At 48.9% G+C, this 27,823-nt stretch overlaps 1 protein-coding gene across 1 annotated transcript; it reads right to left on the bottom strand.

Moving 5' to 3' along the window:
* Window positions 1-141: 141 nt before the first annotated feature.
* pigc (phosphatidylinositol glycan anchor biosynthesis, class C) lies at window positions 142-27,361 on the bottom strand. The gene is made up of 8 exons (XM_070862028.1): window positions 27,352-27,361; window positions 24,799-24,868; window positions 23,280-23,434; window positions 16,869-16,981; window positions 15,088-15,143; window positions 9,007-9,154; window positions 4,271-4,437; window positions 142-2,839 (listed from the first exon to the last, which is right to left on the bottom strand). The coding sequence occupies exons 1-8, from the start codon at window positions 27,359-27,361 to the stop codon at window positions 2,776-2,778; spliced, it is 783 nt and encodes a 260-aa protein (XP_070718129.1). The 3' UTR covers window positions 142-2,775.
* Between the last annotated feature and the right edge of the window lie 462 nt (window positions 27,362-27,823).

Below are 27,823 nucleotides of genomic sequence, written 5' to 3'. Positions count from 1 at the left end.
ACCCTGTGCGATTGAGACATTCCTGGCCCCTCGCATTCGTCACGGTAACTGCAAATCGGGCACCGGAACCCGCATGCTCCCTTCCTGAGGTTAGCCAAGTTGGGATAATTGTAAGCTGACGAAGAGAGACGAGCGGCAAAACAGCTTCGAAAAGGTGTTTAATATCTTATAGGAATGTCTGTAAGTAATGGGGAGCCTCCACTGGCCTTTTACCCCCCCCCCCCCCCCCACAGGGGGCCGATCGTGCAACGCCCCCCGGGTCAAGGCGACGATTGCTAGTCAGTCGCAGCCCGCAGCTAGTTCTGGGCTGACCGGAGGCTCCTCGAGGAATGTCGGCAGAAAGACAGGCATCGCATGGCCAGAGGCTGAGCAAGAGCTGCTCCCTAGGGCCCCAGGTTGGTGCTTGGGTTTTTACTTGGTGCTGAGGTTAGGCCTGAGGCCCTCGCGGAGCCTGATAACCGAGATTAAGGCCAAACAGGCCGAGGCTTTTTTTCCTTGGAGAATAGAAGAGAAGACCGAGGGAGGGGTGGCCCGATGGAGGATTTTGTTATGAAAAGGATCAATAGAGTAAACGTAGAGAAGTTGTTTCCATTTATGGGCGAGACCAGAAATAAGGGCCATAAATATAAGATAGTTACAATGGAGAATGCAGGAGAAATGTTTTTACCCAGAGTGATGAGAATGTGGAACTCGCTGCCAGAAGTAGCTGAAGCAAATCACACAGATGGATTTAAGGGGAAGCTGGATAACCACGAGGGAGAAAGGACTAGATGGATATATTGATGGGGTGAGATGTAGAAGGATGGGAGGAGGCTGGTGTGGAGCATAAACACCGGCACAGACCTGTTGGGCCGAATGGCCTGTTTCTGTGCTGTGGGCTCGATGTGATTCATAAGAAAGGCCTCAGATTTTTAAACACTTGCCAGCCTCGGGACAGTCAGTAAATCCCTCGGTGGTAACCCACTTTTCCAGTTCGCTGTTGGCCAGAACCCACAGGGCCTGCCGCGAACCGTGACGAGCCAGAGGGCCTGGCTACCAGCGCCAGGCGGTGCCGAGTTGTCCAATGCTGATCAGGGCAGTGGTGGGTTTGCTGCAATGGTCCTCAGAGAGTACCCCCGGGTTAGGAAGGGGTGGAAATAAAAAAATCAACCAGGAGATCCGTGCACTCGCTCCCGTTGCACTGGGAGAGTGCTGCAGTGCTGGGTGCGGAACGGCGATGCCCTTAGTGTCTGAATAGCTAGTTGACATTAGAAGCGGCTAGTCTGGTGGGAGGGGCGGGGGTAGACAACCACTGGGTACCTGGAGGGGTGGCGACACCCAATGGACCCGAGCCAGAGCCAGGAGGGGAGAGTATTGCTGGATTTGACACTGGCATCAGCTGATCATTGGCAGAGGCACAGGGTGGGGTGTGGGCCGTTCTAGGGCCTAATGGATAACAGCTTGCGGAAAGACATTGTTATAGCAGCAGCTCCTTGCTGTGCTGGAGAGGTGGCACGTCGTCCAGTAACACAGCATCCCAGAGATTCCCATCGTCCAGTAACACAGCATCCCAGAGATTCCCATCGTCCAGTAACAGTGTCCCAGAGATTCCCATCGTCCAGTAACAGTGTCCCAGAGATTCCCATCGTCCAGTAAGTGTCCCAGAGATTCCCATCGTCCAGTAACAGTGTCCCAGAGATTCCCATCGTCCAGTAACACAGCATCCCAGAGATTCCCATCGTCCAGTAACAGTGTCCTAGAGATTCCCATCGTCCAGTAACAGTGTCCCAGAGATTCCCATCGTCCAGTAAGTGTCCCAGAGATTCCCATCGTCCAGTAACACAGCATCCCAGAGATTCCCATCGTCCAGTAAGTGTCCCAGAGATTCCCATCGTCCAGTAACAGTGTCCTAGAGATTCCCATCATCCAGTAACACAGCATCCCAGAGATTCCCATCGTCCAGTAACAGTGTCCCAGAGATTCCCATCGTCCAGTAACAGTGTCCCAGAGATTCCCATCGTCCAGTAACACAGTTAACCCAGAGATTCCCATCGTCCAGTAACAGTGTCCCAGAGATTCCCATCGTCCAGTAACAGTGTCCCAGAGATTCCCATCGTCCAGTAACACAGCGTCCCAGAGATTTCCATCGTCCAGTAACAGTGTCCCAGAGATTCCCATCGTCCAGTAACACAGCATCCCAGAGATTTCCATCGTCCAGTAACAGTGTCCCAGAGATTCCCATCGTCCAGTAACACAGCACCCCAGAGATTCCCATTGTCCAGTAACACAGCGTCCCAGAGATTCCCATCGTCCAGTAACACAGCGTCCCAGAGATTCCCATCGTCCAGTAAGTGTCCCAGAGATTCCCATTATCCAGTAACACAGCATCCCAGAGATTCCCATTGTCCAGTAACACAGCGTCCCAGAGATTCCCATCGTCCAATAACACAGTGTCCTAGAGATTCCCATCGTCTAGTAACACAGTATCCCAGAGATTCCCATCGTCCAGTAACACAGTATCCCAGAGATTCCCATCGTCCAGTAACAGTGTCCTAGAGATTCCCATCATCTAGTAACACAGCGTCCCAGAGATTCCCATTGTCCAGTAACACAGTGTCCCAGAGATTCCCATCTTCCAGTAACAGTGTCCCAGAGATTCCCATCGTCCAGTAACACAGTGTCCCAGAGTTCCGACGTCAGACGGGAGAGTAAAACAAGAGGCCGGTTTCTGTCGGGCATCAGTGCCGGATCTCACGCCCAGCCTACCTCCGGCGCCGATGTTGTTCCAGGTGCTCACTATCCCAGAAACCTGGACAGATCCTCCTTGATTTCCGCCTCGTCCCAGGGGCCGTGGATGTTGCTGGGGGAGAAGAGGACAGAGAGAGAGAGAGAGTGAGGCTCCGCTCGATACATCAGTCTGGCAAAGCGCTCACCGCAAGAGGAGCACGGAGACCAGGGCTCAAAACAAATCATATTGGAACCGCCCCTCCCCACAACCCCATCACCGTGACAAAAACCATGGCGGGCTATTCAACCGTGATGGGGGTGAGAACGGATGGAATATCACAACAGACCCCATCCTTTGCTCGATGCTAACTTCCAGCAGGACCTACTTTGCCTGTGTAACAACTGTCACTGCGCTGCAAACGTACGTCGCTGTGTGAGGCACTGCGAGCTGTTTTCGGTGTGATAAGGTGCAGTTTCAAGTTTAAAAAAAAGACAGACTTGATTTCCATAGCACCCATCACGACCTCAGCATGTCCCAAAGCATTTTACAGCCAATTAAATACTTTTTGGAGTGTAGTCACGGTTGTAATTCAGGAAACACAGCAGCCAATTTGCGCACAGCAAGCTCCCGCAAACAGCAATGTGATTATGACCAGATAATCTGTTGGTTGAGGGTTAAATGTTGATACTCAACACTATCCCATCAAACAATCCAAGGGCAGGGATAGCATGGCTTAGAGTAAAGCTCCCTCTAATGGCCAGATCGTCTGTTTTTAGTGATGTTGATTGAGGGATAAATATTGGCCCCAGGACACCAGGGCGAATTCCCCTGCTCTTCTTCGAAATAGTACCATGGGATCTTTTACGTCCACCCGAGAGGGCAGACGGGGCCTCGGTTTAACATCTCATCCGAAAGACGGCACCTCCGACAGTGCAGCACTCCCTCAGTACTACACTGGAGTGTCAGTGTAGATTTGTGTGCTCAAGTCTATTGAACCCACAACATTCTGATGCAGAGGCGAGAGAGTGTGCTACCCACTGAGCCACAGCTGACATCGAGACCCCCGCAGGATCTCTGAAGAGGACAGCCGGTAGTTGACCATGAGATAGAATCATAGACATTTACAGCACGGACAGAGGCCATTCGGCCCATCGTGTCTCCACCAGCCGACCAAGAGGCTATCCAGCCTAATCCCACTTTCCAGCTCGAGGTCCGTAGCCCTTAGGTTACGGCACATCAACTGCACATGCAAGTACTTTTTAAATGTGGTGAGGGTTTCTGCCTCTACCACCCATTCAGGCAGTGAGTTCCAGACCCTCACCACCCTCTGGGTGAAGACAGTTCCCCTCAAATCCCCTCTGAACCTCCCATCAATTACTTTAAATCTATGCCCCCTGGTTGTTGACCCCTCTGCTATCCACTCTATCCAGGCCCCTCATAATTTCATACACCTCAAATGAGGTCTCCCTCAGCCTCTGTTGCAAAGAAAACGATCCCAACCTTTCCGATCTTCCCTTGTGGCTAAAATTCTCGGCGACGGGCGTGGTGAGCAGCGTGACTTACTCTTTGGAAGACTGCAGCGTGATGAGGTAGTGAGGGCACAGGAAAGTGACGGCCAATAACAGCAGAGTGAAGAGCACGGCCCCCGTCAGCGAAACCGCCAGCACTCCCAGCACGGCGACCAGCGTGAAGACCACAGTGACGGCCAGGTAGCAGTGAGGAGTGCTCGCCTGCAACACAAGGGAGAGACAAGAGGACATCCTTAAATGACGCATGTCTACCCCGCAGAGCAACTGGCTGCCTCAAACATCAATCCCTTCAAACCCCACCCATGCTATAAACTCCCCATCGCTTACACCCTCGGCCTGTATCTGGCAAACAACAACAACTACTTGTATTTATATAGCACCTTTAACGTAGTAAAACGCCCCAAGGCGCTTCACAGGAGTGTTATAAGACAAGACAGATACATTTGACACCGAGCCACATAAGGAGAAATTAGGGCAGGTGACCAAAAGCTTGGTCAGAGAGGTATGATTTAAGGAGCGTCTTGAAGGAGGAAAGAGAGGTAGAGAGGTAGAGAGGTGGAGAGGTTTAGGGAGGGAGTTCCAGAGCTTAGGACCCAGGCAGCTGAAGGCACGTTCACCGATGGTTGAGTGATTCTAATCAGGGATGCTCAAGAGGGCAGAATTAGACGAGCGCAGATATCTCGGGGGGGGGTGGGGCTGGAGGAGATTACAGAGATAGGGAGGGGCGAGGCCATGGAGGGGTTTGAAAACAGGGATGAGAATTTTGATATCAAGGCATTGCTTAACCGAGAGCCAATTTAGGTCAGCGAGCACAGGGGGTGATGGGTGAACGGGACTTGGTGCGAGTTAGGACACGGGCAGCTGAGTTTTGGATGACCCCAAGTTTACGTAGCATAGAATGTGGGAGGCTAACCAGGAATAGTCACGTCTAGAGATAACAAAGGCATGGGTGAGGGCTTCAGCAGCAGATGAGCTGATGCAGGGAGGAGGCAGGCGATGTCACGGAGGTGGAAACAGGTGGTTTTAGTTATGCTGCAGATATGTGGTCGGAAGCTCATTGCAGAGAGATGAGACAAGAGAGAGAGAGAGAGACAGAAGAGATACTTAAACACGCCGAGAGCTGGGACATCAGCACCTCCTCCACAGGCACCGAGCAGTCTCCCGCCCCGCAGATCATAGAATTAGGAGCAGGAGTCGGCCATTCAGCCCCTCGAGCCTGCTCCGATCATGGCTGATCATCGACCTCAACTCCACTTTCCCGCACTATCCCATATCCCTGGATTCCCTTAATATCCAAAAATCTATCGATCTCTATCTTGAATATACTCAAACACTGAGCCTCCACAGCCCTCTGGGGTAGAGAATTCTAAAGATTCATCACCCTCATCTCAGTCCTAAATGGCCGACCCCTTATTCTGAGACTGTGACCCCTAGTTCTAGACTCCTCGGCCAGAGGAAACATCCTCCCTCCCTCTACCCTGACAAGCCCTGTAAGAATTTTGTATGTTTCAATGAGATCACCTCTCATTCTTCTAAACTCTAGAGATCAACTGACTGCCTCAAATATTCATCCCTTCAAACCCAACCTGTGCTATACACATCCCATCGCTTACACCCTCTGCCTATATCTCGCAAACAGCGCGAACCATTTACCTCCACCATAGGGGTTAATTAACCTGTATTAACTGCGCCGACTATTTCACAGGGTTCAGTACCTCAGCCAACTTTTTTTTTTTTAAAAAAGCTGGTTTTGTTTTGATGGCTGCGTCCAATCAACATCTCACTCTGCGACAGAAGTTGGAACTGCAGAGATGCAAGTAGAAGCAAGCTCTATAGTGGAGCCTTGACCCGATCTCATGTTCATTTAGGACTGAGATGAGGAGAAACTTCCTCACTCAGAGGGTGGTGAATCTTTGGAATTCTCTACCCCAGAGGGTTGTGGAGGCTCAGTCGTTGAGTATATTCAAGGCAGAGATCGATAGATTTTTGGACTCTTAGGGAATCAAGGCATATGGGGATCAGGTGGGAAAGTGAAGTTCAGGTAGATCAGCCATGATCTTACTGAATGGCGGAGCAGGCTCGAGGGGCAGCATGACCGACTCCTGCTCCTAATTCTTATGCTACTACAGTCAGTGTATCAGCTGATTCAAGCGGCCCGAAATCACCACTCTGGCTGCCTCCCGCAGTCGTTAACAGTGCGATCGGTCGATGGGAACTTTGGCCAGCTTCAGTCAGCTGAAACCAGCTCAAACATTACAGCCAAGAGCAGGTCAATCCTCTGCTCCTTCCGATGGATTTTACCGTCCTTCACGTATGCATCCGCTGCATGTGGCGGGGATTGTAACTATGGCCTGGGCCATAGCGCGCAACCAACTGAAGATGCAGCACACGCCAAGGTGGTGACAGAGTTGGGAGACACTGCGGAAACTCATTCCACAGCGCCACCCAGTGGCCGAGGGCTTCAGCTACAGCGTGATGGTTGACGGGGCAAAACTCAATGGGATGCAACAACCTACAGCAAGCAGAAAAGCATGACTAAAAGTCACGGCAAGTGAGTCAAGCGTCCAGAGACCCCATATCCAACCAGATTATAGAAAACCCGAAACACGGTCACTTCGGCCAATCGGGACCCGGTGCAGCCCGCACACTCGATTGGCTGTATCTGCCAGGGAATATTCCCCGAGGTGGATACTGAGGCTTGCTGAGTTTTCCTGTTCACACACCCCCTCACCATCTCAAACCACCACACCTCCCTGACTCATCGCGAGCAAAGCACTGGGGGAGCCACCAAATCCCATGCATGGTTTCAGAGTCCTGATTGGACATTTGTTTTCCTGTGCTCACCCCACTCTTTAATTCACCCCCGCCTCCCGCTGAAGCCGGTCGCGGTTCGACTTCTGCGTGCGTGCCGAGGCAGTGCTGGGCTATTCAACCACACTCTCGCCTCGGAATCAGAAACTCGTGGGGTCAAGTCCCACCCCAGGGACTTGAGCACATAAGTCTAGGCTGACACTCCAGCAGTGCTGAGGGAGCACTGCATTGTCGGAGGTGCCGTCAAACCGAGGCCCCGTCTGCTTTCTCAGGTGGACGTAAAAGATCCCACAACACTATTTCAAAGAAGAGCAGGGGGAGTTATCCCCAGTGTCCTGCGGCTAATATTTATCCCTCAATCAACAATCACTAAAGCAGGTTATCTGGGTCATTATCACATTGCTGTATGTGGGAGCTTGCTGTGCACAAATTGGCTGCCGTGTTTCCTACATTACAACAGTGACTACTCTCCAAAAGTACTTCATTGGCTGTAAAGCGCTTTGGGACGTCCGGTGGTCGTGAATGGTGCTATATAAATCCAAGTCTTTCTTACTTCCATAATGCGGCGGGGGGGGGGGGGGGGGGGGGGAAGTGACAGGGGAAGACAGAATATCACAACAGATCCCATCCTTACCGATACCCGTTTCCAGCAGAACTTATTTTGCCTACATAACAGTCACTGCACTTGAAACTTGGGTGCGATAAAGCGCCATATAAAATAAAAAAAATGGAAGAAATTGCATTTATACAGCGCCTTTCACAACCTCAGGACGTCCTAAAGTGCTTTACAGTCAATGATGAGTTTTTCAAGTAAACACAACAGCCAATCTGTGCACAGTACGGTTACACAAACAGCAATGTGATAATGACCAGGTAATCTGTTTTAGTGATGTTGGTTGAGGGATAGATATTGGCCCCGGGACACCGGGGAGAATTCCCCGGCTCTTGTTCGAAATAGTGTTGCGGGATCTTTTACGTCCAGCTGAGAAGCATACTCGGTTTAATGTCTCATCCAAAACCCGGCACCTCCGACAGAGCTGCACTCCCTCAGCACTGCACTGGAGTGTCAGCCTAGATTTATGTAGTCAAGTGCCAGGGGTAGGACTTGAACCCACAACCTTCTGACTCAGAGGAGAGAGTGCTTCCCCATTGAGCCACAGCTGATACTTCAAGTAGGTATTGCAGAGATCTTAGCTGATTTGCTGAAGTCAAATGTTGCCTCGGTTTAGATCAGCCAATCACAACACGGTGGGTGGCTATGGCGGGGAGAGGTAAAAATCAAACCTGGCATCTTCCTCATCTCTACAGCTCAGTCGCACACTGGGAACTACACTTAGTGACCATGAGCCCTCAGGAAGGGGACGGGAGGGGTGTGGCAGAGGTGACCTGTAACGCCAGCCGTCTGGGCCGGGTTCACCCCCAAGCCGCCATCAAGCCGATTGCTCCAGTCCCAGTGAATCAGGCACATTTTACCGTGGACTTGTTGCCGGCCACGCAAGGCGCTGGCGAACAGGAAGGAAACCCCACTGAATCATCTCCCTTGTCATCATCATAGGCAGTCCCTCGGAATCGAGGACTTGCTTCCACTCTTAAAATATGAGTCCTTAGGTGGCTGAACAGTCCAAAACGAGAACCACAGTCCCCGTCACAGGTGGGACAGATAGTCGTTGAGGGAAGGGGTGGGCGGGGCTGATTTGCCGCACGCTCCTTCCGCTGCCTGCGCGTCCTTTCTGCATGATCTCAGTGCTCAGCGCCCTCCCAGATGCACTTCCTCCACTTTGGGCAGTCTTTGGCCAGGGACTCCCAGGTGTCAGTAGCGTTCTCCACCGCCCAGAGACAGGGTACGATTAATGGACCATCAGCAGGATGACGGAGAGAGGGGGGGCCTTACAGCCCCATCGGGACCCGTCCCACCACCACCACCAATGCCCGTGCAAACCCACACCATTAAAGCAGTACCTTCAGCTTCTTCTGGAACATGGGCCAGAGTGCGAAGATCTCGATGGCCAAGGTCACCGTGGCGAAGGCATGGAGTGAGCTGGGCAGTCGCGACGCCAGGCACACCGAGGCAAAGATGGCCATGTTCAACGACAGTGTGCTAGAGACGCTGCAGAGAGAGAGAGAGAGAGAGAGAGAGAGAGAGAACGTGATCAAACTGTTAACGGAGAGACGGCGACACAGAGCAGAGCTGGGAGAAAAAAAAAAACAGACTTGGATTTACATAGCGCCTTTCACGACCACCGGATGTCTCAAAGTGCTTTACAGCCAATGACGCACTTTTGGAGTGTAGTCACATAGGGCCCAAGTTTCCACATGATTTGCGCCTGATTTTTTAGGAGCAACTGGTGGAGAACGGACTATCTTAGAAATCGCAATTCTCCACATTTTTTTTTCTGCAGTTCTAGTCAGGTAGAACAGTTCTACTTTGGAACAGAATTTTTTTCTTCAAAAGGGGGCGTGTCCGGCCACTGACACCTGATTTCAAAGTTTCCACAGTGAAAACGTACTCCAAACTAAAGTAGAATGGAGCAAGTGAAGATTTTTGTAGAACTGAAAAAACCTGTTCTACACATTAAAAAAATCAGGCGCAGGTTACAAATTAGGCGTCCGGAACGGGGGGGGGGGGGGGGGGGGGAAGGGAAGTCATTAAATTCTACAATCAATCCTTATTTATACTTCTACAAATATTATACAAATAAATCCAACCTGAATAAACATTTATAAGCAAAGAAAAGATTAAAGAAACCATCTTCCTTCCTGTGTGAAAGTGCTTCAGCCATCGTTCGTTGCCGCGGAGGGGAGGGAGGGGAAGGAGACAGCGGTTTGTTGCCGCGGAGGGGAGGGAGAGGAAGGAGACAGCGGTTTGTTGCCGTGGAGGGGAGGGAGGGGAAGGAGACAGCGGTTTGTTGCCGCGGAGGGGAGGGAGGGGAAGGAGACAGCGGTTTGTTGCCGCGGAGGGGAGGGAGGGGAAGGAGACAGCAGTTTGTTGCTGCGGAGGGGAGGGAGGGGAAGGAGACAGCGGTTTGTTGCCGCGGAGGGGAGGGAGGGGAAGGAGACAGCGGTTTGTTGCTGCGGAGGGGAGGGAGGGGAAGGAGACAGCGGTTTGTTGCCGCGGAGGGGAGGGAGGGGAAGGAGACAGCGGTTTGTTGCCGCGGAGGGGAGGGAGGGGAAGGAGACAGCGGTTTGTTGCCGCCGCGGAGGGGAGGGAGGGTGAGGAAACCGCCGTTTGTTGCCGTGGAGGGTGGGGAGGGGAAGGAGACAGTGAGAAGGCTGCAAGAAGCCTCAGTGCTGATGTGCTGATGGCAATGTGCTTTTATTAAAAAATGTTCAAAAATTAAACAGCTACAAAGAACTACAAAAATGGCCGAGTGCCAATGTTTTTTTTCACACCGAGCATGCGCGAACGTTCCATTGCGCACGCGCAGCATTGCCGGCAGGAAAAAAACTAATTTAAATAGTACCCGCCCACTTACAAAATCGGCGTGAGTGTAGGCTCCGCCCCCCTGGGCACCGCACCAAACAGACAAGGAGCTGCAAAGCGCTCGAGAATAGCGTTTTTTTTTCTGGCGCCGTTTTAGGCGCGAAAAACGAGCGCCCAGCTTGGAGGGGCGCCAGTTTTTTATCCTGTGGAAACTTGGGCCCATAGAAACATAGAAAATAGGAGTAGTAGGCCATTCGGCCCTTCGAGCCTGCACCACCATTCAATATGATCATGGCTGATCCTCTATCTCAGCACCATATTCCCGCTTTTCCCCCATACCCCTTCATGTCTTTTGTGTCTAGAAATCTATCTATCTTCCTCTTAAATATATTCAGTGACTTGGCCTCCACAGCCTTCTGTGGTAGAGAATTCCACAGGTTCACCACCCTCTGACTGAAAACATTTCTCCTCATCTCGTTCCTAAATTTCCTATCCCTGAGACTGTGATCCCTTGTTCTAGACTTCCCAACCAGGGGAAACATCCTCCCCGCATCCAGTCTATCCAACCCAGTCAGAATTTTATACGTTTCAATGAGATCCCCTCTCATTCTTCTAAACTCGAGTGAATACAGGCCTAGTCGACCCAATCTCTCCTCATACGACAGTCCTGCCATCCCAGGAATCAGTCTGGTGAACCTTTGTTGCACTCCCGGTCATTGTTGTAATGTAGGAAAGGCGGCAGTGAATTTGTGCACACCAAGCTCCCACAAACAGCAATGTGATAATCACCAGATAATTTGTTTTTGTTTTAATGATTGAGGGAAAAAGGACAGTGTAGAGGGACTGCTCGACAGTCACGGTCACTCAACATGAAACTGCTGAGGGAACCACTTCACTTCCTCAAAATATTCTTTTTTTGGGGGGGGTAGTGGTGTAGCAAGTATTGCCCCACTCCGGCTCGCCCTCACCCCACCCTCCTTCCTGAAGCTGTCGCCAGGTCCAGCAATACCAGCGGCCCTCGACACCTACCCTAAACTCTCCATGTGGCAGAAAGAAAGACTTGCAGTCATACAGCACCGCTCACTACGTCAGGACGTCGCCAGGCGCTTTACAGCCAATGAAGTACTTTGTTTAATGTGCAATCACTGTTGTAATGTAGGAAATGCGGCAGCCAATTTGCACACAGCAAGCTCCCACAAACAGCAATGTGATAATGATCCAGATAATCTGTTCGAGTGAGGATGGTTGTGGGATAAATGTTGCCCCTCTACACTGTCCCATCAAACACTCCCAGGGCAGGTACAGCATGGGTTAGATACAGAGTAAAGCTCCCTCTACACTGTCCCATCAAACACTCCCAGGGCAGGTACAGCACGGGTTAGATACAGAGTGAAGCTCCCTCTACACTGTCCCATCAAACACTCCCAGGGCAGGTACAGCACGGGTTAGAAACATAAAAAATAGGTACAGGAGTAGGCCATTCGGCCCTTCGAGCCTGCACCACCATCCAATAAGATCATGGCTGATCATCCACCTCAGTACCCCTTTCCTGCTTTCTCTCCATACCCCTTGATCCCTTTAGCCGTAAGGGCCATATCTAACTCCCTCTTGAATATATCCAATGAACTGGCATCAACAACTCTCTGCGGCAGGGAATTCCACAGGTTAACAACTCTCTGAGTGAAGAAGTTTCTCCTCATCTCAGTCCTAAATGGCCTACCCCTTATCCTAAGACTGTGTCCCCTGGTTCTGGACTTCCCCAACATCGGGAACATTCTTCCCGCATCCAACCTGTCCAGTCCCGTCAGAATCTTATACGTTTCTATGAAATCCTCTCTCATCCTTCTAAACTCCAATGTATAAAGGACCAGTTGATGCAGTCTCTCCTCATATATGTCAGTACCGCCATCCCGGGAATCAGTCTGGTGAACCTTCGCTGCACTCCCTCAATAGCAAGAACGTCCTTATTCAGATTAGGAGACCAAAACTGAAAACAATATTCCAGGTGAGGTCTCACCAAGGCCCTGTACAACTGCAGTAAGACCTCCCTGCTCCTAAGCTCAAACCCCCTAGTTATGAAGGCCAACATACCATTTGCCTTCTTCACCGCCTGCTGTACCTGCATACCAACTTTCAATGACTGATGAACCATGACACCCAGGTCTTGTTGCACCTCCCCTTTTCCTAATCTGCCGCCTTTCAGATAATATTCTGCCTTCATGTTTTTGCCCCCAAAGTGGATAACCTCACATTTACCCACATTATATTGCATCTGCCATGCATTTGCCCACTTGCCTAATCTGTCCGAGTCACCCTGCAGCCTCTTAGCATCCCCCTCACAGCTCACACCGCCACTCAGTTTAGTGTCATCTATAAACTTGGAGATATTACACTCAATTCCTTCATCTAAATCATTAATGTATATTGTAAAGAGCTGGGGTCCCAGCACTAAGTCATGCAGCACCCCACTGGTCACTGCCTGCCATTCTGAAAAGGACCTGTTTATTCCAATTCTCTGTTTCCTGTCTGCCAACCAGTTCTCTATCCACGTCAGTACATTACCCCCAATACCATGTGCTTTGATTTTGCACACCAATCTCTTGTGTGGGACCTTGTCAAAAGCCTTTTGAAAGTCCAAATACATCACACCCACTGGTTCTCCCTTGTCCACTCTACTAGTTACATCCTCAAAAAATGATCACCAATGCATCCACTATTTCTATGGCCACTTCCTTAACTACTCTGGGATGCAGACAATCAGGACCCGGGGATTTATCGGCCTTCAATCCCATCAATTTCCCGCCTAATAAGGATATCCTTCAGTTCCTCCTTCTCACTGGACACTCAGTCCCCCAGTACTTCCGGAAGGTTATTTGTGTCTTCCTTCATGAAGACAGAACCAAAGTATTTGTTCAACTGGTCTGCCATTTCTTTGTTCCCCATTATAAACTCCTGAATCTGACTGGAAGGGATCCACATTTGTCTTCACTAATCTTTTTCTCTTCACATATCTATAGAAACTTTTGCAGTCAGTTTTTATGTTCCCGGCAAGCTTCCTCTCATACTCTATTTTCCCCCTCCTCATTAAACCCCTTGTCCTCCTCTGCTGAATTCTAAATTTCTCCCAGTCCTCAGGTTTGCTGCTTTTTCTGGCCAATTTATATGCCTCTTCCTTGGATTTAACACTATCCTTAATTTCCCTTGTTGGCCACGGTTGAGCCACCTTCCCCGTTTTATTTTTACTCCAGACAGGGATGTACAATTCTTGAAGTTCATCCATGTGATCTTTAAATGTCTGCCATTGTCTATCCACCGTCAACCCCCCCCCCCCCACCAAAGTATCACTCGCCAATTCACGCCTCATATCATCGAAGTTACCTTCCCTCAAGTTCAGGACCCTAGTCTCTGAATTAACTGCGTCACTCTCCATCTTAATAAAGAATTCTACCATATTATGGTCACTCTTCCCCAAGGGGCCTCGCACAACAAGATTGCTAATTAGTCCTTTCTCATTACATATTACCCAGTCTAGGATGGCCAGCTCTCTAGTTGGTTCTTCGACATATTGGTCTAGAAAACCATCCCTAATACACTCCAGGAAATCCTCCTCCACCCTATTGCTACCAATTTGGTTCGCCCAATCTATATGTAGATTAAAGTCGCCCATGATAACTGCTGTACCTTTACTGCACGCATCCCTAATTTCTTGTTTGATGCTGTCCCCAACCTCACTACTACTGTTTGGTGGTCTGTACACAACTCCTACTAGCGTTTTTTGCCCTTTGGTATTCTGCAGCTCCACCCATACAGATTCCATATCATCCAAGCTAATGTCCTTCCTTACTATTGCATTAATTTCCTCTTTAACCAGCAACGCTACCCTACCTCCTTTTCCTTTCTGTCTATCCTTCCTGAATATTGAATACCCCTGGATGTTGAGTTCCCAGCCTTGGTCACCCTGGAGCCATGTCTCTGTGATGCCAATTATATCATATTCATTAATTGCTGCCTGTGCAGTTAATTCGTCCACCTTATTACGAATACTCCTCGCATTGAGGCAGAGTCTTCAGGTTTGTCTTTTTAATACACTTTGCCCTTTTGGAATTTTGCTGTAATGTGGCCCTTTTTGATTTTTGCCTTGGGTTTCTCTGCCCTCCATTTTTACTTTTCTTCTTTCTATCTTTTGTTTCTGCTCCCATTCTACTTCCCTCTGTCTCCCTGCATAGGTTCGCATACAGAGTAAAGCTTCCTCTACACTGTCCCATCACACACTCCCAGGGTCAGGTACAGCATTGGTTAGATACAGAGTAAAGCTCTCTCGACACTGTCCCATCACACACTCCCAGGGTCAGGTACAGCATTGGTTAGATACAGAGTAAAGCTCCCTCGACACTGTCCCATCACACACTCCCAGGGTCAGGTACAGCATGGGTTAGATACAGAGTAAAGCTCCCTTTATTCATGATTGTGCCCAAGCTCAGATGATTTCCAATGTTATGCACACTTGAACAGTCAGTACTTATATCCGTGTTGCATATTATTCTTGCACTTGTAGACAATGGGGGCAATTTCCAGTCACACCCAGTGTGGAACCTGCCCATTCAGACCATTTGACTTACATTGCTGCATTGGCTCCATAATCGAAGAATATCAGGTGTCCCAATAGCATGATGACCTGCGGAACAAGCGACCTGGTCATTACTAGCACTTGGATCAGTCTGATTATATAATACTTATACACCTATATTATGTATACATACACACACCTAGGTACATACATAGCGTATACATATATTCTGCATACATGTACAAATACATATATATATATATATATCAAACACACACACACAGGTTATGTATACATATGGGTACTGTAACATAGTGTGTGTTACTGGACTCTTAACTGTGGTCGACTCTTGACTGCACTCTGAAATCGCCGAGCAAGCCACTCAGTTGTATCAAACCACTACAAAAGAAGTTCAGCAGTTCAAAAAGTCTCTCACCACCTTCTCAAGGGAAAAAAACGCACAGGTCCAATCTATCGACTCTCCCAGTGCAGGCGGTCTGCGTGGCAGTGCTGGAAAATGGAGATAGCACTGCTCAGAGGTCACGGGTTGCTGCTTCAGACCTGTGTTCCCGAGTAACGCTCTGACAGTATAAAGCAAACTTTCACAGAGAGACACACAAATTTCCCCCGCCTCGATGGCTCACCCCAGGTCCACAATACTCCCATCGCTGGCTGCGACATAGACCCAGGTTCAATCTCAGACTGTGCCGAGTTGGCTGGCAAGATGGCGAGGGCAGTACAGCTGGACTGAGTGCTCCCTGGTTTAAGGAGGGGAAAGGTGAGCGTGGGGTCGTGCTCACAATTTGCTGCCCAGTGACCTCTGCTGGAGGGTGTGCGAGAGTAGGGGGGTGGGGCCCAATCTAACCTGGCTGCCATTGTACCAACCCTTGCCCAACCCGAGGTTCAATAGTCTGCTGAGGTGAGGTACTGGAGCGACTCCAATCATCAGAACTGTACCTCAGTAACAACAACTTGCAATTATATAGCGCCTTTAACGTAGTAAAACATCCCAAGGCGCTTCACAGGAACGTTATCAAACAAAATTTGATGCCGCGCCACATAACCAGATATTAGGGCAAGTGACCAAAAGCTTGGTCAGAGGTAGTTTTTAAGGAGTGTGTTAAAGAAAGGGAGGTAGAGAGATTTAGGGAGGAAATTCCAGAGTTTAGGGCCCAGAGAGCTGAAGGCACAGCCGCCAATGATGGAGCAATTAAAATCAGGAATGTGCACGAGGCCAGATTTGGAGGAGTGCAGATTTTGTCTGAGGGTTGTAGAACTGGAGGAGATTACAGAGATAGGGAGGGGCGAGGCCACGGAGGGATTAGAAAACAAGGATAAGAATTTTTAAAGCGAGGCGGTGCCGGACCGGGAGCCAATGTAGGTCAGGGAGCACAGGAGCGATGGGTGAACAGGACTTGGTGCGAGCTAGGATACAGGCGGCAGAGTTCTGAATGAGCTCAAGTTTACGTAGGGTAGAATGTGGGAGGCCAGTCAGGAGTGCGTTGGAATGGTCAAGTCTGGAGGCAACAAAGGCATGGATGTGGGTTTAAGCAGCGGATAAGCTGAGGCAAGGGTAGAAACGGGCGATGTTACGGAGGTGGAAGCAGGCTATCTTAATGATGTGCAAGAGGCCTGAATTGGAGGAGGGCAGAGGTCGCAAAGGGTTGTCGGAGGTTACAGAGCTAGGGAGGGGGCGAAGCCATGGAGGGATTTGAAAAGGAGGGGAGAAAATTAGAAGGCAAAAAAAAAAAGAGGCTGAGACATTAGCACCTACAGCCTCGATTGTGTCCGAGTGTCAGCAGACGGGACAGTAACTCTGGATTGGTCACTTACAGACATGGCGTAGATCGTATCGGTGCTGATGGATTCCGTCAGCGTCTTGAGAACCGGTGAAAATCCGTACGTGAACGTCATGAAGACAACAGTGCTCTTTAGGTCAGCCCACCCTGTGGACAGCGAGTTGGGACAGTTAGGATTATATAGGATATACAGCACAGAAACAGGCCATTCGGCCCAACCAGTCCATGCTGGCGTTTATGCTCCACTCGAGCCTCCTCCCGTCTTTCCTCATCTAAATCTATCAGCATAACCCTCTATTCCCTTCTCCCTCATATGAATCTCTATCCTCCCCTTAAATACATCGATACTATTCACTTCAACCACTCCCTGTGGTAGCGAGTTCCACATTCTCATCACTCTCTGGGTAAAGAGGTTTCTTCTGAATTCCCTATTAGATTTCTTGGTGACTATCTTATATTGATGGCCTCTAGTTATGCTCTTCCCCACAAGTGGAAACATTCTGTATCACTATTAAAACCTTTCATAATTTTAAAGACCTCTATTAGTTCACTCATCAGCCTTCTTTTTTCAAGAGAAGAGAGACCCTTTCCTGATAATGTATACCCTCGCATTTCTAGTATCATCCTTGTAAATCTTCTCTGCACCCTCTCCAGTGCCTTTTATGATACGAACTGTACACAGTGCTCCAAGTATGGTCTAACCAAGGTTCGAGTCAGGTTTAGCACAACTTCACTACTTTTCAATTCTATCCCTCTAGTCCTTGGTTTGCTTTTTTACGGCCTTGCTAACCTGTGTCGCTACTTTCAGTGATTGGTGTATCTGTACTCCGAGATCCCTTTGTTCCTCTACCCCACCCAGGCTCTCACCCTCCAAGTAATAAGTGACCTCCCTACCATTCTTCCTGCCAAATGCTGTGGCATCATCACACACCTAAGGCACACCTCCCGTGCACCAGCTTCGTACAATGGATCGACAGAGATACAGACTTCCAACAGCCAGGCTTGGTCTCTCAATGGGTGTGCCTCAGCTGGATGAATTTATACACGGAAAGGCTTTTGAGATCCAAGTGCCAGAAGAATTTTTTAAATTTTTAAAATTTATTTTTAAAATAGAGAAAATCAGTCATTTTTGTGCTGCTTTCTCTTGAGCTGCAGCTGAGAATTTACAATCACTTGCCAATCTTCAAACACCCTTCAAAGAGCAAATTAACTCCAACTCAGGATGTGTGTTTTGCATATTAATGGGAACGGTGGCATAATGGTTATGTTACTGGGTTAGTAATCCAGAGGCCTGGGCTAACGATCCAGAGACAAGAGTTCAAATCTCACCACGGCAGCTGGGGAATTTAAATTCAGTTAATTAAATAAATCTGTAAGAAGAAGCTAGTATGAGTAACTGTTTTGGAATGACGGGAGTGTTGTACCGTGCGGTTCACAGTGCATTATCCCACTGCTAAGACGCAGTTGTGTTTAACAGGGACTGTTCCTTTAAGACCAGAGAGTCTAGTTGGTGTACGTGAACATCCACCACCTTAAACGTTCACTCCCTCCACCGTGGCTGCAGCATGTGCCATCGACAAGGAACCCACTAGTCAACTGGACTCGTTCATTTTCCCCTCTCATCAAAAACTTGTTATCGCAACTCCACTCCTAGAGATGCACAAAATACGTTTGGGGCTCCTCTGTGGAACATAAGAACATAAGAATTAGGAACAGGAGTAGGCCATCTAGCCCCTCGAGCCTGCTCCGCCATTCAATAAGATCATGGCTGATCTGGTCGTGGACTCAGCTCCACTTACCCGCCCTCTCCCCGTAACCCTTAATTCCCTTATTGCTTAAAAATCTATCTATCTTTGACTTGAAAACATTCAATGAGCCAGCCTCAACTGCTTCCTTGGGCAGAGAATTCCACAGATTCACAACCCTCTGGGAGAAGAAATTCTTTCTCAACTCGGTTTTAAATTGGCTCCTCCGTATTTTGAGGCTGTGCCCCCTAGTTCTAGTCTCCCCGACCAGTGGAAACAACCTCTCTGCCTCTATCTTGTCTATCCCTTTTATGATTTTAAATGTTTCTTTAAGATCACCCCTCATCCTTCTGAACTCCAAGGAGTAAAGACCCAGTCTACTCAATCTATCATCATAAGGTAACCCCCTCATTTCTCGAATCAGCCTAGTGAATCGTCTCTGTACCCCTTCCAAAGCTAGTATATCCTTCCTTAAGTAAGGTGACCAAAACTGCACGCAGTACTCCAGGTGCGGCCTTACCAATACCTTATACAGTTGCAGCAGGACCTCCCTGCTTTTGTACTCCATCCCTCTCGCAATGAAGGCCAATATTCCATTCGCCTTCCTGATTACCTGCTGCACCTGCAAACTAACCTTTTGGGATTCATGCACAAGGACCCCCAGATCCCTCTGCACCGCAGCATGTTGTAATTTCTCCCCATTAAAATAATATTCCCTTTTACTGTTTTTTTTCCCCCAAGGTGGATGACCTCACACTTTCTGACATTGTATTCCATCTGCCAAACCCTAGCCCATTCGCTTAACCTATCCAAATCTCCTTGCAGCCTCTCTGAGTCCTCTATACAACCCGCTTTCCCACTAATCTTAGTGTCATCTGCAAATTTTGTTACACTACACTCTGTCCCCTCTTCCAGGTCATCTATGTATATTGTAAACAGTTGTGGTCCCAGTACTGATCCCTGTGGCACACCACTAACCACTGATTTCCAACCCGAAAAGGACCCATTTATCCCGACTCTCTGCTTTCTGTTAGCCAGCCAATTCGCTATCCATGCTAATACATTTCCTCTGACTCTGCGTACCTTTATCTTCTGCAGTAACCTTTTGTGTGGCACCTTATCGAATGCCTTTTGGAAATCTAAATACACCACATCAATCGGTACACCTCTATCCACCATGCTCGTTATATCCTCAAAGAATTCCAGTAAGTTAGTTAAACATGATTTCCCTTTCATGAATCCATGCTGCGTCTGCTTGATTGCACTATTCCTATCCAGATGTCCCGCTATTTCTTCCTTAATGATAGTTTCAAGCATTTTCCCCACTACAGATGTTAAACTAACTGGCCTATAGTTACCTGCCTTTTGCCTGCCCCCTTTTTTAAACAGAGGCATTACATTAGCTGCTCTCCAATCCGCTGGTACCTCCCCAGAGTCCAGAGAATTTTGGTAGATTATAACAAATAGAACGGTTGAGGCGAATAGCATAGATGCATTTAAGGGGAAGCTGGATAAACACAAGAAGGACAAAGGAATAGAAGGATAGGGTGGGATGAAGAGGGGTGGGAGGAGGCTCGTATGCAGCATAAACACCGACACGGGCCTGTTTTAAAAAAAAATGATTCGTTCATCGGATGTGGGCGTCGCTGGCAATTATTGCCCTTTTATTGTGAAGGTGGTGGTGAGCCGCCTTCTTGAGCTGCCGCAGTCCGTGTGGTGAAGGTACTCCCACAGTGCTGACTTTGCTGCAGCGGTTTGGTACAATGGAGTGTCTCGCTGGGTCATTTCAGAGGGGCAGTTAAGAGTCAACCACCTTGCTGTGGGTCTGGAGTCACATAGACCAGAGCAGGTAAGGACAGCAGATTTCCTTCCCTAAAAAAGGACATTCATGGGATTTGAGCTCGGGTCTCTGGATTACTAGTCCAGTAACATAACCGCTGTGCTACCGTAGCCCTGTTGGACCAAATGGCCTGTTTCTGTGCTGTGAAGTTCTATATCATTCTATGTAAATAGCTCAGCTGGTAAGTGCTGTGTGATCCCTGATCCCCACAGTCCAGAATGTACCAGGTTTGACCCTCTAGGTCTGTGCTGAGTTAGTTGAACTCAGCAGAGTGGAGCTCCTCAGCATCCTTGGGTTAATCATAGAATCTTACAGCACAGAAGGGGGCCCACTTGGCCCGTCGTACCTGTGCCAGCTCTTTGAAAGTGCTGTCCAATTAGTCCCACTCCCCAGCTTTCTTCCCATAACCCTGAAAATTAGTCCTAACAACATAAGAAATAGGAGCAGGAGCAGGCCATTTGGCCCCTCGAGCCTGCTCCACCATTCAATAAGATCATGGATGATCTGATCATCGACCTCAACTCCACTTCCCCGCCTGCTCCCCATAACCCTTTACTCCCTTATCGCTCAAAAATCTGTCTATCTCCGCCTTAAATATATTCAATGACCCAGCCTCCACAGCTCTCTGGGGCAGAGAATTCCACAGATTTACAACCCTGAGAGAAGAAATTCCTCCTCCTCTCAGTTTTAAATGGGCGGCCCCATATTCTGAGGCTATATCCGCTAGTTTTAGTTTCCGTTACGAGTAGAAATATCCTCTCTGCATCCACCTTGTCGAGCCCCCTCATTATCTTATAAGTTTCAATAGTACACGTCCCATTGCCTTTTGAAAGTTCCTGTGGAATCCGATTCCACCACCCTTTCAGGTCGTGCGTTCCAGATCATAACAACCCTCTGTGTAAAAAAAATTCTTCTCATTTCCCCTCTAGTTTCTTTGTCAATTATTTCAAATCTATGATTTGTGGTTTACCACCCACTTGCCAGAGAAAATAGTTTCTCCCTACTTGCTCAAACCCCCTCATAATTTGAACAGCTCCATGAGGTCTCCCCTTAATAGGAGCCAAAATAAAATGAATCTATCGGGGTCGCTGTCATAGAATCATAGAATGGTTATAGCACGGAAGGCGGTCATTAGGCCTGTCCCGGCTCTCTCCAAGAGCACCTCAGCAAGTCTCACTCCCCCGCCCTTTCCCCGTAGCTCTGCAAGCTTTTTTCCTTTCAGGTACTTATCCATCTCCCTTTTGAAAGATAAAACTGAGTCTGCCTTCACCACCCTTTCACGCAGCACATTCCAGATCTTAACCACTCGCTGCGTAAAAATGATTTTTCTCATGTCGTCTTTAGTTCTTTTGCCAATCACCTTAAATCTGCGTCCTCTGGTTCTCGACCCTAATGGGAACAGTTTCACTCTGTCCAGACCCCTCTTGGGTGGGGTACCAGAGGGTGATTGACACTGCTGGAGCCTTACCCTGGTCATGTCAAGCTCCTGAGCCGAGGGGGGGGGGGGGGAAAGAGATGGAACGGGTTCAGAAACCGAGGGAGATATACATCAAAGGATGGGAGATGGAGGGGGCAGAGCACTGAGAATTCGACGAAGCTGCAAAGCAACTCACTCCAGGGCTGGGAAGGGGATAAGGGCATAGTGGTAATGCTACTGGACTAGTAATCCAGAGGCCTGGGCTAATAATTTAACAAGAGTTTGAAACCCACCATGGCAGCTGAGGAACTTAAATTCAGGTCATTAAATAAATCTGGAAAACATTTTTTATTTTTAAATAGCTAGTGTCACTAATGCTGACCATAATTTTCTGGTTCACTAATGTCCTTTAGAGAAGGAAATCTGCCGTCCTTACCCAGTCTGACCTGTATGCGACTCCAGACCCACAGAAATGTGGTTGATTCTTAATAATCCTATGAAATGGCGGCTCCCCACCACCTTCTCGAGGGGCAATTAGGGATGGGCAATAAATGCCGGCCTTGCTAGCGATGCCCACATCCCATGGGCTTGGCACTCACACCTCATCTTCGCAGCTCAGCATGACTGGCAGATGGAGAGCACCCCACAATGCTCACGGGAGACAGCGGACTACAGTTATAGGCATCTGTTCCTGTCCAAATGACAGGAATCTTTCAAGTTTCACTCTACTCCCCCTTCAAAGCGCCTGTCACGACCTCAGGACGTCCCATAGCACTTTACAGCCGATGAAGGGGATTTTTTTTTGAAGTGTAGTCATTTGTAATGTAGGAAATGCGGCAATTTGCACACAGCAAGATCCCACAAACAGCAATGAGATAAAGACCAGATAATCTGTTTTTAGGTGTTGGTTGAGGGATAAATATTGGCCAGGGCACCAGGCAGAATTCCCCTGCTCTTCTTCGAAATAGTGGCCGTGGGATCTTTTACATCCACCTGAGAGAGCAGACGGGGCCTCGGTTTAACGTCTCATCCAAAAGACGGCACCTCCGACAGTGCAGCACTCCCTCAGCACTGCACTGGGAGTGTCAGCCTGGATTTATGCGCTCAAGGCCCTGGAGTGGGACTTGAACCCACAACCTTCTGATTCAGAGGCGAGAGTGCTACCCACTGAGACTCAATGCACCCAAGGGGAGCTCTTAAACCCCATGCTCGCAACCGAGAATCACTAAGGCACTCAGCTGAAGACTCATTTAACTGGTTTAACGGAATGGGGACTGGGTGAGTTTTACTGTAGATTGGAGAGGAGACTGGTAAACTAGTCCGCTTTACCCGCAGCTTGAATTTAACCAGTGGACAGCTCTGTATTCCCGGGCACAAAATAGGCTACGAGGCCGCACAACACACCTCCCATTAGCAAGGAGCTGTGAACGGGTTTGTACTCACGTGTTCGGCCGCTGTGGATTCTCCCCTCCCCCAAGTCGATGATGTCAAACATGAGGTAGCCGAGGAGCGAGACGATCAGGCCATATCCGAAGAGCTGCTGAGGAGAGAGACGGGTCTGGTCCATATACCACCAGAGGACGACAAATACACACACACTGGCGGGTGGGGGGGGGGGAAATAAACGGAGAAACAGTGAGAGAGCACAGTGACACAGCTACTGTACACATACCTGAAACAAGCACTCTACTCAGAGCTCTGTCACGGCAGGCGAGCCCCAGGAGGGCAGAGAAAATCCTTCAAGGACACCCTCAAAGCCTCCTTGAAAAAATGTTACATCCCACCGACTCTTGGGAATCCCTGGCCCAAGACCGCTCAAGGAAGAGGAGGAGCAGCATCCGGGAAGGCGCCGAGCACCTCGAGTCTCTTCACCGAGAGCAAGCTGAAGCCAAGCGCAAACAGCGGAAGGAGCGCACGGCAACCCAAGTACCCCACCCACCCGTCCCTCCAACCACCGTCTGCCCCACCTGTGACAGAGTCTGTAGATCCTGCATCGGACTCATTAGTAAGCTGAGAACTCATTAGTGTGGAAGCAAGTCATCCTCGACTCTGAGGGACTGCCCAAGAGGCACACACTGGCGGAACAAACAGAGAGAGGGGGATATGGGCAAAGGCAGGTAATAAGGAGTTAGGTCACACATCACCCATGATCTCATTGAATGGCAGAACAAATGAATGGCCGCCTACTCCCACTTGTATTTATACAGCGCCATTAACCAAGTAAAGTGTCCCAAGACGCTTCGCAGGAGCAATCATCAGACAAAATTTGACACTGAAAAAGAAAGACTTGGATTTCTATAGCGCCTTTCACGACCACTGGATTTCTCAAAGTACTTTACAACCAATGAAGTACTTTTGGAGTGTAGTCACTATTGTAATGTGGGAAACACAGCAACAAATTTGCGCACAGCAAGCTCCCACAAACAGCAATGTGATAATGACCGGATAATCTGTTTTTTGGTTATGTTGATTGAGGGATAAGTACTGGCCTCAGGACACCGGGGATAACTCTCCTGCTCTTCTTCGAAATATTGCCATGGGATCTTTTACATCCGGCTGAGAGAGCAGACAGGGCCTCGGTATAACGTCTCATCCGAAAGACGGCATCTCCGACAATGCAGCGCTCCCTCAGCACTGCACTGGAGTGTCTGCCGAGACTTTATTTGTGCTCAAGTCTCTGGAGTGGGATCTGAATCCACAACCTTCTGGCTCAGAGGCGAGAGTGCTACTACCCACCGAGCCACATAAGGAGATATTGGGACAGGTGACCAAAAAAGAGGGAGAGAGTCCAGTTCTGTTTGTCTGCGACCGCGCGAGTTAGCACAGGCAAGAACTCGGGCAAATGCCTTAACAAGTGCGCTAGAAAGGGGCACGCGGAGGAAATGAGATGGTCAGGGTCGCAGCCTGGATAAAACCAATCTGGGCTCCGAGAGCTGGCAACAACGAGGAGTGGAGTGCTTACCTGGAGAGCTGCTGGATAACAACACCGGATTCACGCACCACCGACCAGAACTGATACTGCCGCACATAAACTGGAACAAGAAACAAACATATCGCGTGGTGAGGGAATCATAGAATCTTACAGCATTAGGAGGCCATTCGGCCCAGCATGCCAGTGTCGGTATTTTGAAAGAGCCAAACCAATTAGTCCTGTTCCGTCAGCCCTTTCCCTGTAGCCATGCGAGTTTTTTCCATCAGGTACTTATCCAATTCCCTTTTGAAAGCCACGATTGAGTCTGCCTCCACCACCCTTTCAGGCCGTGCGTTACAGATCCCAGCCACTCGCTGCATAAAAAAAGTTTTTTCTCAAGTCGCCTTTGCTTCTTCTGCCAATCACCTTAAATCTGTGTCCCCTGGTTCTTGACCCTTTCGTCAATGGGAACAGTTTCTCTCTACGCTGCCGACACCCCTCATGATTTTGAGCACCTTTATCAAGTTAGCCAAACATCTGTGGTTGGGAAAATGTTGGAGTTCATTATTAAAGAAGCAGTAGCAGGACATTTGGAAAAACAAAATTCGGTCAGGCAGAGTCAGCATGGATTTATGAAGGGGAAGTCATGTTTGACAAATTTGCTGGAATTCTTTGAGGATGTAACGAACAGGGTGGATAAAGGGGAACCAGTGGTTGTGGTGTATTTGGACTTCCAGAAGGCATTTGACAAGGTGCCACATAAAAGGTTATTGCACAAGATAAAACATCACGGGGTTGGGGGTAATATATTACCATGGATAGAGGATTGGCTAACTAACAGAAAACAGAGTGTCGGGATAAATGGTTCATTCTCTGGTTGACAACCAGTAACTAGTGGGGTGCCGCAGGGATCAGTGCTGGGACCCCAATTATTTACAATCTTTATTAACGACTTGGAAGAAGGGACTGAGTGTAACGTAGCCAAGTTTGCTTTTGATACAAAGATGGGAGGAAAAGCAATGTGTGAGAAGGACACAAGAAATATGCAAAAGGACATCGACAGGCTAAGTGAGTAGGCAAAAATTTGGCAGATTGAGTGTAATGTCGGAAAGTGTGAGGTCATGCACTTTGGCAGAAAAAAAATCAAAGAGCAAGTTACTATTTAAATGGAGAAAGGTTGTAAAGTGCTGCAGTACAGCGGGACCTGGGGGTACTTGTGCATGAAACACCAAAGGTATGCAGGTACAGCAAGTGATCAGGAAGGCCAATGGAATCTTGGCCTTTACTGCAAAGGGGATAGAGTATAAAAAGCAGGGAAGCCTTGCTACAGCTGTACTGAGGCCACACCTGGAATACTGCGTGCAGTTTTGGTTTCCATATTTACGAAAGGACATACTTGTTTTGGAGGCAGTTCAGAGAAGATTCACTCAGTTGATTCCGGGGATGAGGGGGTTGACTGATGAGGAAAGGTTGAGTAGGTTGGGCCTCTACTCATTGGAATTCAGGAGAATGAGAGGTGATCTTATTAAAATGTACAAGATTATGAGGGGGCTTGACAAGGTGGATGCAGAGAGGATGTTTCCACTGATGGGGGAGACTAGAACTAGAGGACATAATCTTAGAATAAGGGGCCGCCCATTTAAAACTGAGATGAGAAGAAATTTCTTCTCTCAGAGGGTGTTAAATGAATTTGTTGCCTCAGAGAGCTGTGGAAGCTGGGACATTGAATAAATTTAAGACAGAAATGGACAGTTTTTTTTATAAACGATAAGGGGAGCAGACAGGGAAGTGGAGCTGAGTCCATGATCAGATTAGCCATGATTTATTAAATTGCGGAGCAGGCTCAAGGGGCTGTATGGCCTTCTCCTGCTCCTATTTCTTATGTTCTTATGTTCTTAAATCTCCTCTCAACCTTCTCTGCTCGAAGGAGAACAACCCCAGCTTACATAAGAATGCAAGAACATAAGAAATAGGAGCAGGAGTAGGCCATACGGCCCCTCGAGCCTGCTCCGCCATTTAATACGATCATGGCTGATCCGATCATGGACTCAAGTCTATCCCGTCTATTGATGTAACTGAAATCCCTCATCTCTGGAAGCATTCTTGTAAATATTTTCTGCACCCTCTCTAAGGCCTTCACATTCTTCCTAAAGTGCAGTGCCCAGGCTTAGACACAATACTCCAGTTGTGACCAAGCCAGCGTTTTATAAAAGGTTCGGCATAACTTCCCTGCTTTTGTACTCTATGCCTCTATTTATAAAGTCCAAGATCCCATCTGCTTTTATAACCACTTTTTCACCCTGTCTTGCCACCTTCAATGATTTGTGCACCTATACCCCCAGGTCTCTCTGTGCTTCACCCCCTTTAGAATTGTACCCTTCAGTTTATATTGCCTCTCCTCATTCTTCCTACCAAATGTAACACTTCACATTTTTCTGCATTAAATTTCGATCTGCCACGTGTCCACTCATTCTACCAGCCTGTCTATGTCCTCTAGAAGTTCATCATTATCACATTGCTGTTTGTGGGAGCAAATTGGCTGCCACGTTTCCTACATTACAACCGTGACTACACTCCAAAAGTACTTCATTGGCTGTAAAGCACTTTGAGCCATCTGCTAGTCGTGAAAGACGCGATATAAATGTAAGTCTTTCTTTTCTCCCCAGACCCCTCATTTCTTCTCTCTCTCCACCCTCTCCTCTCTCTCTCTCTTTCCCCCCACTCTCCCTCTCTTTCCCCCCACTCTCCCTCTCCCTCTCTCTTCCCCCTCTCCCTCTCTCTCTCCCCACCCCCCTCCCTCTCTCTCTCCCCCTCACCCTCTCTCTCTCCCCCCCACCCTCTCTCTCTCCCCCCCACCCTCTCCCCTCTCCCATCTCCTCTCCCCCCCCCCCTCCCCCCCCCAACTCTCTCCCCCCCCCCCCCAAACTCTCTCTCTCTCTCTCTCTCTCTCTCTCTCTCTCTCTCTCTCTCTTCCCCCCCCCCACCTCCCTCTCTCTCTCTCCCCACCTCCCTCTCTCTCTCTCTCTCTCCACCACCTCCCTCTCTCTCTCTCTCTCCCCACCTCCCTCTCTCTCTC

The sequence above is a fragment of the Pristiophorus japonicus genome, chromosome 19 (genome assembly GCF_044704955.1).
Source record: "Pristiophorus japonicus isolate sPriJap1 chromosome 19, sPriJap1.hap1, whole genome shotgun sequence".
NCBI classification, from domain to species: domain Eukaryota; kingdom Metazoa; phylum Chordata; class Chondrichthyes; family Pristiophoridae; genus Pristiophorus; species Pristiophorus japonicus.
The sequence above is the reverse complement of the archived record's forward strand: the minus strand, read 5'-3'. Positions and strand labels throughout refer to the sequence as shown.